Raw genomic sequence first — 13,841 nt, forward strand, 5'->3', positions numbered from 1 at the left:
CTGATACAAACAGGCACAAAAATGACATAAAACAACACCCAGAAAAGAAACGTTTTTTAATTTTTTTTTTTATTGATAACTTTGAACTGTTGCGAAGATGTACATCAAAACAAAAAGGGAATGATTTTAGATATTGTGCAGCACGTGCCAAACCAACACACAAACCAGTCGACGGGTGAAATTTTTGCCTCTAAAATTGGATGAATCAGCAAATGGTGAACTTTTTAAAAACAGGAATATGGTTTGTTTTAAATTGCTGATCATTTTTACATGTTTTACATGTGTGAAGCCGGTGAACTCTTGTCTTGTCGGTGTTCAAGATCTGGAGTTCAGATCCCCATGTAGCATGAAGTGACTAGCGTGGGGCTAGTTGTCATCGTGCAAATACAGTCGAAACATGAGAAAATCACCAAATTACACTCAAAGCACAGAACTGCACGTCACGCAGTGACGCTTCTAGGTTTCTGCACGCACGCATGCATGTTGATGACGAATTAATTTGTATTTAATCAACTGTAAACTTTTATCAGCGCGTTAGTGTCGGTGATGTTTTCTGCTCTGATGGAGGTGTTGTCGTCACACCTCTGGACCAATTCATCGAATACTATTATAATTGCGCTTTAAAAAAAAAAACTAATTAGAGGGCTGTCAGAACGTGTCGATCTTTTAATGAGATCTGCTGATAATAGGTGAAGATTTTTTTGTTTATATTTATTTATTTATTTATTGTCCCTTTGGGTTACTGAGGTTCATATTTCCTGTGTTATATCTCCCCCTAGTGGTCAGAAAGAAAATCCTTGCAGACTCGAGATTGATGAGTTCAGTCGATATATCATTAAAAAAAAAAGAAAAAGCTGAAAAACAGAAGGCAGACAGCCTCAGGCGGGGAGTGTCTGATGATCTCTGGTTGACCGGGAAGCGATGGAGAGCTGCATCGCATGACCTGTACATGAAGAGGTCACGCATGTGCAGAATGAATAAAACCTGAATAAATGCATGTTTTGTTTCTCCTCTACGTTCATTCCTTGTCTTGCTGATGAGCGAAGGAGTGGAAGTCAAAGGGGAGGAACCGGTGGAAGAATGCGGCTGATCAGGTTTGGATCCTCCAACCCGACAGGTTTTGACTCATCACGGGAGCAGAATCAGCCTTGGAAATCAGAGTAAATCAGAGCCTCGGTCCTTCTGCTCTGATTTACCTGGGGGGTTCTTCTCTCTCTACGATCTCAGCTGTTTGTTTCCTCCTGTTTGGGTTCCTCAGATTCACCTGTTTGGACTGGTTTGGATGAAGCGGGAAGAAAAATGGCGGTAAATCTGAGTAAGAACGGAACCGCGCTGATGGCCGCTTACAAAGAAGTGGTGGACGGGAAGTCGGACACAAACTGGTGAGCTGACTCCACTCGGGAGAAGAAAGGGAAGGAGGATCAGCTGCAGATGCTTGTTGGCTGAACTTTGTGATCAGCTGTTGTACGTCTTGCTGTCTCTTGTCTGTTCGCAGGGCGCTGTTCACCTACGAGGGAAACAGCAGTGACGTCCGTCTGGCAGAGACGGGAGGTGAGGGCTCAGGAAACCTCGAAATACATTAAATAGGCCACTTTTATATTAATAATAATAAATAATAATAAACTTTTTTTTTTTTAATAGCACCTTTAATACAAGAAATGCAGCTCAAAGTGCTTCAAAGCAAGAAAATGACATGCGGTGTTGATATAAAGGAACATATAAACATGTTCAAATGTGATTAAAAATAAATTAATGAATACAACTTATGAAAACAGATCAAATTTAACACAAGACAAGACATTAATGAAATAAAATATGGACAAAAGTGTGAAATTAAGCACGTGGAGGTAATTTAAATGTATAAAGTGTTTTACCTTTTGGCTGATTTTGCCGCTCGTGTAACCGTGACGACGCATCGTGAACTACAGCGTCCAGATGTTACAGTCGTGGCACATTTCGGGCATTTAAAACGTAAACTCGTTTTTGTTAGGAACCCCTGCTTCCTCGTGCAGTTATCCAATCGGCCAATCGCGCGGCTGCAGCGCAGCATCAGATCCTGCAGCTGCAGGTTAAGGAGCTTCGTTTAACGTTCACGGACCAGAATCTGATCTGAGTGAGTTTCACTGAGAAAGAAAAACATTGAGGGAGGAGACGCCTGATGAGAGAGGTCAAAGGTCAGAGGTCAGATAACCTCTTTTAGAACTGAGCTCAGACTCACGACAACCTCGAGGTACATGGACTCCAGCAGCAGAAGACCACGTCAGGTCCTGGAGATCAGAGACTGCAGTGGACACAGACACAGTGTGTGTGTGTGTGTGTGTGTGTGTGTGTGTGTGTGTGTGTGTGTGTGTGTGTGTGTGTGTGTGTGTGTGTGTGTGTGTGTGTGTGTGTGTGTGTGTGTAGACGGGGGACTGCACGAGATGGTGGAGGAGCTGAACAGCGGTAAGGTGATGTACGCCTTCTGTCGAGTCCAGGACCCCAACTCTGGTCTGCCCAAATATGTCCTCATAAACTGGGTGAGACACACACACACACACACACACACACACACACACACACACACACACACACACACACACACACACACACACACACACACACACACACACACACACACACACACACACACACACACACACCAGATTGATTTAAGTCTGTGTGTGTGTGTGTGCGCGCCTGCGTGCAGACAGGTGAAGGTGTGAAAGAGTTTCGGAAAGGAATCTACGCCAACCACGTGAGCTCCATGGCAGGTTTCCTGAAGGTCAGTCGGACCTCAATTGTTTCTCTTCCTGTAAATAAAATGCAAAAAAAAAAAAAAAGTATTTTTATATCAACAATTTTTTTTTAAAGTTGATTTTTTTTAATGAACTTTTATGTTGAAATAATAAATAAATAAAAAAACATCATGTTTTATTATTATTATTATTATTATTACATGTGTGCGATCACAGGGAGCCCACGTGACCATAAACGCCCGCAGCGAGGACGACGTGGAGCCGGACGCCATCTTGGCGAAAGTGGGCATCGCGTCTGGAGGCAGCTATAACCTCCACCAACAAACACAGGAGTTCAGAGACGCACCGAGAGGACCGGTGGTGAGAGGACGCACCGATTTACACTCACCGTCTGCTGATGGCTCCCGTTAGGTGTCGTCATCGTATTTGTCAGACTCAGGATGAGATCAGGAACGTGGCCCGACAGACATTTATTCAAATTATGATATTTTTTCAGAAAATGTGCAGAAAACTTTAAACACCAAAACAACAAATGAAAACCAAGCAAAGGGCGCTGAGTTAGGCAAACATTTCGGTGGGTCTTAACGGCTACATTGGATCAGCGGGAGGAACGCGTCGCCTGTGATTGGCTGTTACACGTTTAAGGTTAGGACCAAAGGTTGACGATAGGTTCAGGGGCCATTTGAGCTCCACAACCAATGAAAACAACCAATCAGAGCACTGTAGAGTTAAGTGAATCCTTCCAGCCGATCCAATCTAGAGACGCAATACCTACAGCTACATTTAAAAAAAAATAGCCCCTAAGTCGTCCATAAATCACAGCATGTGTAGAAGAAGATCTGCAGACCAGGAGGTAAAAATATGTGTTTGATACCTCTCCTCTGACACGACAGGGTTCGGTGTATCGGAAAACAAACGCCGTGGAGGAAATCCAACAAACCAGAAAGGACGACTTCTGGGTTCAAGCTCAGGTTCCTCCTTCTTCTCCTTCGTGGCAACCGCAGCCGCCGCCACGTAAACCTGAACTCCTGTAGTTTAATTTAACCGCGACCCAACACACTCTCTTCCTTTCAGAGGGACGAGGAGGGGCGACAACGGGACGAGGGCAAGCGGGCGCAGGAGGAGAGGCAGAAGGTGGAGAGGGACAGGATGGAGATGGAGGAGAGACAGACAAAGGAGAGGGAGCGGAGGGCGAAGGAGAGGGCTCAGCAGATCGAACAGGAGAAGTGAGTCGAACTCTCGGCCAACACGAACGAAGGCGAGTCGGAGACGCTGAAACTGAGCCGTTTGTGTGTTTGTGTTGAAGGATTCATCAGAAGCGGAGAGAGGAGGATGAGGAGGAGAGAGAGAGGGAGCAACAGCGACTGGTGAGATCATTTAACACTTTTTTTTTTTTTTTTTTTTGGTACTGATTGGATCTGCGGGAGGGACACGCTATATTTGTTTATGTTGTGGGAGGTTTAGGTCGGAGATAAAACTTGCTTTAAACTACCCGTCAGCATGATGAATGCCTGACGTCGGTTGCGCACGTCCTCAGAAGTTAAGATGTAATATACAGCTGACCTGTAGGGGCAGTGTGGAGGTGTGAGGGGAAAGCCCGAGACCGGAGTGTGGGCGGAGCCTATGGCGTTTTGTCCCTGTGTGATCTCAAAACCAGCAAAGTAGTGACCCTCCCCCTCGATCGTCGCCATGTTTGTTGTTCAGGAAAAGTCAAATGTTCTAATCATGTCATTGTTTCTCTGGTGCGCCCTCTAGTGGAGTCCTCCGGTAACACTCAGTGAACAGATTCAGGTATGTGAGCGATAACATTCAAACGGTTGTCGACTCGAACGCGCTGTTTCAAAAGCAATAATATCCCCGGGACTTAAGGTTACAGACCACGTTACTCACAGAGAAACGAGCAATCACAACGCCGTAGAGTTTAGCGCATGCGACCCTCCGGCTGATCCAATCCAGCGTCTTAAAGCCTGGACCTTCACACCAAAGCGTGTAATACACCCAGCGGTCCACTAGAGGACACCGTGTCGGTGTCGTGTTTTGGATCGCCTAAGCGTGAAAATTACACACATGTGGTCTGGGCAGCAAAAACCACGTGGTTAAGTAATGTTACCATACATTACTGTTAGGTATTTAACATACCGTAGGTAAGATGAACAAATTATGCGACATTATGTCCTCCAGCTGAAAGACGTGGGTTTGTTTAATCTCGCATTGTTTAATGCGTGTAATTTTCACGGCTAACCCTCTGGTGGACTGACGGGTGTATTACACGTTATGTCAGTGCACCAGGCTGGAACATCATTTACAAAAATGACGGAAAAAAAAATCGTGCCGATGTTTCATCGCAAACAGTCTAACGTCATGTGATGTGTCGACTGCAGGATCAGCAGGAAAACAGAAACAAGGTGACCGGAATCAACTCGGCCGCATCTGTTCAGAAAGCAAATGTGAGTAATGATTGATTAAGTAGAAGATTTATACACACATTTTTACCTGTTTGTGGTTCAATATTTACTGCTGGTTCCTTTTTTCAGATTTTATTATGTTGCTATTCGTCTATCTATCAGTCTGTCTTTGTTTCCTACCCGAGAACGTTTCAAGTCTTTTTTTTTTGTATTAAAAAATAATTATAATTATAATTAATATTTTCGACTGCAGCAGAAACATGAAAGCATTGTACAGGTTTTTAATGTTTTCATCACCAGTTTTTTCCTAATTTGTTTTCTGCTGTTTTTACATGATCTCGGTGGACGGCTCTAAATAGTACATTACCCACGAGTCTCAGTCGTTGTTGCCACGGTGACGAATACGAAACTGCCCTAAATTAGAAAATAAATTAATATAAGCCTGCATTCTTACCGTTTCTATTTTTTTAGCCAGAATTTGAAGCACTGTGATTGGATGATACAAAACAAAATGCACCCTGGGAGTCGAAGTTTCCTTCAGTTTTTATTTCTCAAGGCTTGTGTCTTAGATTTGATTTTTGATTTTTGTTATTGTGATTATAAACTGAACATGTGGAGTTTGAAAGAGTTTACTGGACTCAGGAGAGTCTCATGAAAGAAACTACAGAGTTGCATTGTGGGAAATGTAGGATCCTGCCTTTTCTTGAACTAAATACCAGGATATCTCAACCTCTGCTGCTTCAATTTAGACTACTTTTTTTTTTTTCATGTCCCCTTTAAAAACTCCCTTTCATCCACAGGAGGCCAAATCTCTGATCTCCCAGAGATCATTCAATCCCAGAGACATATTCAAGCAGAAGGAGCAGAGCTTCGAGGCCGGCGACAGACCGTCTCCATCCAAACCTGGTAAACAACACAACAAACGTAAACGTAAACAACAACGTGTTGACATGAGTCGCTCACGTTCGTGTTTTCTCTCTCAGGGAAGCTGCGGAGTCCGTTTTTCTCCCAGAAGGCGTTTGATAAGGTGGAGCCTGAGGACCCTCCGTCCACTGCTCCAGCTGAGGCCCCGCCCTCCGTCCTGACCCCTGTGACCCCCATGATCCCCCTGACCCCCCTGACCCCATTGACCCACCTAACTCCCCTGGCCCCCCTGTCTCCGGTCACACCCGTCTCACCTGCTCAGCCTGCAGGTCAGACACATGTTCTTCTTCTTCTTCTGTTGTCTAATGGTGGTTAACAAACGGCCTTTTAGGTGCTTTACTGCCACCTTCAGGCGGCAGTAATGCGCTACAAAGCGCTGCTAAAAACAGGGACATATGCATTTTTTTTTTAAGACGAGGTGATGGTCACATAAACGTACAACATGTTGTCCGAAAAACGTTTATTAGGAGCGAAAAGTCATCTGTGAAAGAGAGGAAAGCGACAACATCGTTTAAATATGAATATAACAGTGTTTATTTATAGACGGTCGCTGCTGGAGGATTTTCATTGTGACATAAAACATGATGTCTCTCTTTCCTCCTTTCATGAACACATAAGCTGTTTACACAGAAGATGAGGAATGGTCAGATGAGTTTGATGATGACGCAGATGAAGCTATTCCAGGTAGGATACCAATCAATAGATCAATAAATCTCTTAAGTTTTGAGTTTATAGAATTATTCAACGAATTAGTTCGTTGATTTGAGAATTGATCCTTTAAAAGATGAAATCAGCAAACAGGAAGCTGTCAATAATTGTTCAATGTCAATAATCTACAGAGGAAACTCCAGTTGAAGAGAATCTGTACGAGGTATCACAACCGGGAGGCACCGACGAGGACCTGTATGAAAATGTTTTGTTCCCCAACGCAGCAGCAGTGAGTTCACTTTACGGTTTACAGATATTACAGATCACCACATGCTCAAAACGACTGTCAGTGAGACCAAAAACAAAGTGTACGTGTCTTTAATCCCGACTGCAAAATATGGAATTCAAATCAATTGGAAAATCTATAGGGTTTTCTAATAGGGCTTTTAATTTGAAACACAGGATTTTAATTTGAAATCAGAGCTTTTAACTTGAAAAAGTCACTCACTCGCTAACTCAGACTTTTGGGTTTCTTGGGCAGGCACCATTGGTAAAGCATAAAAAAAATGAGTTATATCGAAAGTACTGAAACAGAAAAAAACATAACTGAGGTTAAAGTTACCGAATTAAAAGCTTTAAACATTGTAAATGATTTTTGGTCTTTCGTTTCTGAACATCAGGCTGAAGACCACAGTGCGGAGGCCAGTGGACAGGACGTCCGCGCCAGGGCTATTTACGACTACCAGGCTTGTATGTACACACACACTCTTTCTTGTTTTTGTCAGTTGTGAGGTCCAATGATTTTTCTGTCACTTGTGAGGATGGCTCCCTGCAGAGGTCAGACATGCAGAGTCATCAAAGACAAACACGTGTTACTGTCTAAGTTGATCTTAATTAACAAGCTTGTATTGGTTGCTTGGCATTTTTTAATATGGCTGTATTGAACTCGGTTTCAAAAGAGTCTGTTCTTGGTCCTATTTTATTTCCTTTTTACATTTATTCATGTTTTAAAATCTGTGTAAAGCAAATTCAGAAAATTGCTTCTAAACGCATTATAAATGTTAGAAAGTAGTAAAAAGTTGAAATTTCCGGTTCAGGATTTTGTGGGCGGGGCTACAACGGTGGCTCCGTGACGACACAGAGCTCCACTTTGCACGACTCCTCCCCTTTCACAGGAACGGGTATAAAAACCTGGAGCACACTGGCATCAGCCGCCTGTTTACGAGTTGCTACGCCTGCTGTACTCTACCTGTTACGTACGGTTTGCTAGCTAGCTATGTATTTATGTATTCTTTCACTTTCATGCCGACAATACAAAACTCTACTTGTCAGTCAAAGTCTCTGCAAGTAATAATTTTGGTGTTACTTTTAGCTCTTCTCTGGATATCTTTATATCTGTTTTATTGTTTGTTTCATGGTTCACTGTTTGTAGCTTTTGTTTTGAAAGGCGTTATATAGATAAAACTTAATTTACATACTTGTTGCCATCACTTGTCCGCCACAGTGGACGACACTGAGATCACCTTTGACCCTGATGACATCATAACCCAGATAGAGATGCTGGATGAGGGTTGGTGGAGAGGATACGGACCTGACGGACACTACGGCATGTTTCCGGCCAACTACGTGGAACTTCTTTAGCTTTCGTTGATCTTTTCATGTTTATTTTCGTGGAGATAAATATGTCTCTTGTCTCTTTGATGTTTGTTTTAGTTTGTGATGTTAAAGGCGTGTCTCTGCTTAACATCAATGAAATAACACACTGTTGTAAAGTCGGTCTATAATAAAAACAAAAAAAACTGCTGTTCTTCGAGTCTAGCTGTGTAATATTTATTAAAAAATAAACTTTGATCTGTTTTTTAAATGTACTTTTCTAGCCTTACTGGGTATCAAGAATTTGTGTGATATAAGGTTTTTATTCAAATTTATTCTAATAAAAACAACCCAGATACTAAAGTAAAAACAATAAACCTAATGTATACATGTATATAACTGCATGTGTACAGTACTTGTTAAATTTCCTTGTTTTAAATAAAATAAAATAAAATAAAATAAAATAAAATAAAATAAAATAAAATAAAATTAACGTTTTTTTTTTTTGCTCTGTCGAAAACGAGTGACGCATAGCTGGATCTTCTACGTCATTACCCCGCGACTAGGCATCAACAACGAAGGAGAAATGGCTGCAAGGTTACTGCTCCGCTCAGCTGTCAGAGCCGCGACCACCTGCCGGGCGGCCGGGGTTCCTGCTCTGACCCGCGGCATGGGGGCCGGAGGTGAGAACGAAACCAGCGCCGAGACACGACGTCCGCAAAACGGTCGAAATATCGGTTATAAGATGGTCTATTAGCGACAAGGACAGCTAACGCTGCTAACCGGGGGGGGACGCTGTGGCCGGTGACGTCACCGCAGCTCAGGCCAGACTTCATTCAACATTTTTAGTAATCGCGTGTCGTCCAACTATCGCGGCTCGTAAAACACGAACCTTCGTCATCGCTGGAGTCAGGATTACACTTTCTTAAATTCGGGAAAGTTTAAAAGACCTGAAACGGTCCGAGTTTTAGGCGGAAACTAACGTTAGCAATGCTAGCTAAAGCTGTTATTTTTTTATTTTTTTTATGGGGACAATTCTGTCCACGTTTACGTCCTCTATTCTGTGATGTTGTAAAGTGTGGTTTTCTAACGTCGGCGTCTCAACACAACCCTCCTGCGATCGACTGATTTGAGATCTCGGTTCAACTTTTCTGCTCCGGTTTTGAGAAATTAGTTAAAAGTAAAGCGACATGTGTGAATTTATTATTTTTTTTTTCTTTGAAGTCTCTTTTCCCGCAAGAAACCTGAATAATTGAACTTTTCTAGCCGCTGAAGGGTAAAGAGATTTTTGAGTGTCGTTAAGTGTCGGATATTTGCAGGTTTCAGTGTTTTTAAAAGAGAATATTTGCATGTTTATTTGTTGTTGTTAAATATTATAATTTTTTTTTTTTTTTTTAATTAAACAAACAAAAAAAATTGTGTTAAATTTTTTTTCCGGTGAATTTCTTTTGATACACAAAACTGACCAACTTCTCGATCACTTTAAAAACGAACCCGCTTGACGGATCCAGGCTGGAGCCGCTGCTGCTCGGTTTCGACCGCCCGTCGTCCTCACGCGTCTTTTTTTGTTTGCCGTGTTTTCAGGGATCCCCACCGATGAAGAGCAGGCGACCGGGCTGGAGAAGAAAATCATGAATGCCATGAAGGAGGGAAAGGTAACGAGCTCGCTTTTCATCCTCCGGGTCTTGACGGCACAGCCTCCATCGAGGCATTCGTAGTTTGGTCTGTAAAACGGGGAATAAAACATTATTTATTAACGCAATATCAAAAATCCAATCCAAATCGAGAGACGCGTAGACGAGACCTCCAAAGACAAAAAGACTTCTGCTGTCGTTTCTCTGGAAGAGTTCAGCGTCGGTCAGACTTTATTTGTGGGCGTCATTCAAATAAAATACTTTCCAGGTGACCGACAAGCTCGTAACAAGAGTTCGGATGCGAACAGTGAAATAATTAAGAGACGAATTCACACCAGGGAAAATTAAAAATAAAGGAGAAAAATAATATTCAGTTATTCGGTTCCAAACTCTTAACCGGAGATTTAAACTATTTAAAAATAGTTACAAATGCAGCTGAATAACAGAAATAATCCAGAAAGTTTGTGTGTTAATTAAATAACGGCAGCTTTCCCACTGGAATATGAAATAATAATATAAAAAAAAGTCTCCTCCAGACATTAAAGTCAGATAATTGGACCAATTTTTTTTTTTTTTTTTAAAGCGACCTGGAACATTGTGGAGTTTTTATTTAAATTTGAGCCAAACGTAATATTCTCCACGCAGTATTTTTCTATATGGTGTCACTGAAATTGTTTACTGAGCCGTTTTTTAAATTTTTTTTTAATCTCCTTCCCGCTCGTCAACAATCACTTCAGTCAACATGTTGCTTTTTTTCCTGCAGCTGCTAACGAAAACAACAACAAAAAAGGATGAAAATGAACATTTCAGGAGCTTCGGCTCAAAAACAACGACTCGACAAGAAAAGCCAGATGTAAAGTTTGTAGAACTGCTGTCGATGTATTAAAATGTGGGGAGAGGAGACGGCGCATATTTAAAAAGCATAAATACAAATTAAACCTAAAATATATCCTTTAAAACCAAGGCTGGGACACACTGACGCGTTTTTCCTGTAATCCCTTCCCACTTGATCACATTTTGAGCGTAAATGTCAATTAATTTATTCACTGTCTCTGTAATCTCGTATTTCTGTCTTCTTATCAACAACGGATCGGAACGGAGTCGCTGATTCGTTTAAAAATGAATAATCTTACAAAATGATGCAAGATGAACTTAATGAGATCTGATTGGATGAAATGCCATCGTTCGACCTTTGACCTGACCTCCTCTTCCTCCTCCTCTTCGTCCTCTCTCCTCCAGGATCCCTACAGCATGATGAGGCCGAAGAGATACGCGGGCTCAAAGGCCGACCCCCACCTGGTTCCCTCCATCACCAACAAGAGGATTGTGGGATGCATCTGTAAGTTTAAAACGCACAAACACGACTCGGCTTTTTACACTTCCGACAGATGACGGTGTTGTTGAGGGGCGAAATGCTCCTTTCAACTTTATCGGTATGGCGCTTTTCTGAACTCCAGTTGCAAAGTGCTTCAAGTAAAATAAGCCATTACAACAAATTCCACCGAGCCTTACAAACTCAATGATCGCGTTAAAACGGGCTATAAAAGAAATAAGAGTCGATCCCTCAACTCAGCAAAGGCTCTCCCGATAAAAGCGCGTTTTAAAAATAGATTTAGAAGACGCCTCCGACTCTGCAGACCTTTGTTTCCTCCGCCAAGCTCGTTCCATAACTTCGGGGGCTCGGACTGATAATGCTTCGTCGCCTTTAGGGTGCTAAATAAAGCTTTAAACAGGAGGGAAGAGAGGCTGTGAAGTGTCTTCAAAAAAAAAAAAAATCCAACAGTTAAATCTCGAAATCAATTCTAAAACGTACGGGGGAGCCGGTGCAAGGAGGTGCAAATGTGTGATGTGGTCGATCTGTGAACATATTAAAACGGCGTAATCAAAGCAAAAACCCCAAATAGCCCGCGAGGGGCGGGGCTTCCTCTCACTGCTCTCCCTCTCGCTATGCACGAGGGTGAACACAAAAAGCCCCGCGTCTGCTGTTTTTGGTTACAACTCGCGTTCGGACCTCGGGAAAAAAAATACGATACCGATGATCAATGTTGGAGAGGAACCCGTTGATTCAGTGGTTGGACCTCCAGCCCAGGCAGGATGTGTCCCAGGCCGGTAAAGATGAGGCTAAGGAGCTCCTTTTTTTAAATTTTTTTTTTTTTTTTAGAAACGTCTCTTCTGTGTACTGCGGAGCAAAAAAAAAATTGGAAACGTTTTGACTCTCCGGAACGTTCCCAACATGAATCTAAACACGAGATATTTTCTTTTAATATTCGGTTTATTCGGTAAATCGCCTGTTTTCAAAATCGGCGGTAACGCAAGCACACCTGGGCGTCGGGTGCGCGTCCTCCGGTTCTGAACTCTTTCCTGTTTTTGTTTTTTTTAACAGGTGAAGAAGACAACACGGCCGTGGTCTGGTTCTGGCTGCACGAGGGCGAGGCCCAGCGCTGCCCGTCCTGCGGCGCCCACTACCAACTGGTGGCCCACGAGCTCCCCCACTAACTCCAAACACATCATTTTTTATTATTATTAATAATAATAGATCTTATGTCGCTATGGCAGATCTTACAGCTGCACGTCAGCTTCTCTCCGAAAGATTCCTTATCACTTTCGGGACGGAGACGGAGACGGGTCGGACGGCCGGGCTCGGCGCGTTTCCGGGTCTTTACGTCCGACCGGTCGCCGTCTCGTTCCGTCTCATTACTTGATCCAACCCGCTGACCTCATCAGTCTTTTTTTTTTAATTTTTTTTTTCCTCCATGTTACGCGTGGATCACGCGTGGTTCGGGACTCAGCTGTTTCTCTCGCAAAACATTTCCATTCAGTCAGTTTACCTCGACACGCTGTACTGTACAGCGTTTACACTCGGCTCCCTTTATCCAAACAATAAACTGTCTGAAAAACCTGTTGATCGCCTCCGAATCTGCTTCATTGATGAACCCAGGCCGAATCCAGCCATCCTGATATTTAGATGGACACAATATTTAGATGGATACATAGATATATTTAGATGCAGGTATAGAGATACGACAGTTATATACACTGCTCAAAAAAAATATTAAAAGGGAACACTTACACAACACACCCTGGATCTCAATGAATGAAATATCCCAGTTGAAAATCTTTATTCGTTACATAGTGGAATGTGTTGAGGACAAAATAACGCAAGAATGACCAATGGAAATCAAAATCGTCATCCCGTGGAGGTCTGGGTTCAGAGTCATACTCAAAATAAAAAGTGGAAAAATCAGATCACAGGCTGATCCAACTTCTGTGGACGAGTCCAAATGAGGCTCAGTAGCGTGCGTGCGGCCTCCTGTCCCTCCTCGCACAAAGGAGCGGATAGCGGGCCTGCCGCTGGGTTGTTGTGGCCCCCTCCACGAGGACAGAGAAATGGACTGTGGTCACCACCTGCAGAACCGTTCCTTTATAGGGGCTGTCTTGATAATTGCCTCTCATTTCCACCTGTTGTCTGTTCCGTTTGCACAACAGCAGGTGAAATTGATTCACAATCAGTGTTGCTTCCTAACTGGACAGGTTGATTTCCCAGAAGTGTGACTGACTTGGAGTTACGTTGTGTCGTTTAAGTGGTCCCTTTACTTTTTTGAGCAGTGTATATAGAGATAGAAAGAAATATGTTGAGAGAGAGAGATTTAGATAGAAATGGATGTTAACACAAATCTAGAGATAGACATTTAGATAGATATAGATCCAATAGATAGATATTGAGATAAAGAAGGGAAAGATATTGAGGTAGAGAGATACAGATATTTAGGTAGACAAAGATATTTGGATGCATAGAGAGATATTTAAAGGGCGAAAGAGATATTTAGAGATAGATTCTTAGAAATAGCAATAGATTGATATCGAGATATCCAAATAGATATTGAGATATTTGGCCGAAGATA

At 42.6% G+C, this 13,841-nt stretch overlaps 2 protein-coding genes across 6 annotated transcripts; both read left to right on the forward strand.

The window, feature by feature from the left end:
- The first annotated feature begins 1,056 nt into the window (after positions 1–1,056).
- Positions 1,057–8,559, forward strand: LOC138622292 (drebrin-like protein B). Of its 5 annotated transcripts, XM_069700979.1 has the most exons (17): positions 1,057–1,094; positions 1,259–1,382; positions 1,496–1,551; positions 2,404–2,516; positions 2,687–2,761; positions 2,952–3,095; positions 3,629–3,706; positions 3,810–3,961; positions 4,042–4,102; positions 4,491–4,526; positions 5,117–5,182; positions 5,941–6,046; positions 6,124–6,333; positions 6,683–6,748; positions 6,904–7,001; positions 7,393–7,462; positions 8,217–8,559. In XM_069700979.1, exons 2-17 carry the CDS (start codon positions 1,300–1,302, stop codon positions 8,351–8,353), a joined length of 1,551 nt encoding a protein of 516 aa, XP_069557080.1. In that variant the 5' UTR covers positions 1,057–1,094; positions 1,259–1,299; the 3' UTR covers positions 8,354–8,559. The 5 variants fall into 5 exon arrangements, with proteins under 5 accessions (XP_069557080.1, XP_069557079.1, XP_069557082.1 ...); XM_069700978.1 differs by lacking the exon at positions 1,057–1,094 and having other exon boundaries at positions 1,167–1,382; XM_069700981.1 differs by lacking the exons at positions 1,057–1,094; positions 4,491–4,526 and having other exon boundaries at positions 1,169–1,382; positions 8,217–8,558.
- A 309-nt stretch (positions 8,560–8,868) lies between these two features.
- Positions 8,869–12,842, forward strand: cox5ba (cytochrome c oxidase subunit 5Ba). Its single transcript, XM_069700982.1, has 4 exons — positions 8,869–8,988; positions 9,890–9,960; positions 11,179–11,278; positions 12,323–12,842. The coding sequence occupies exons 1-4, from the start codon at positions 8,892–8,894 to the stop codon at positions 12,433–12,435; spliced, it is 381 nt and encodes a 126-aa protein (XP_069557083.1). The 5' UTR covers positions 8,869–8,891; the 3' UTR covers positions 12,436–12,842.
- The last annotated feature ends 999 nt before the right edge of the window (positions 12,843–13,841 follow it).

This window comes from Brachyistius frenatus, unplaced genomic scaffold, assembly GCF_029030835.1.
Source record: "Brachyistius frenatus isolate BFR_SWC_R1_liver_20210118 unplaced genomic scaffold, ASM2903083v1 Contig_35, whole genome shotgun sequence".
NCBI classification, from domain to species: Eukaryota; Metazoa; Chordata; class Actinopteri; family Embiotocidae; genus Brachyistius; species Brachyistius frenatus.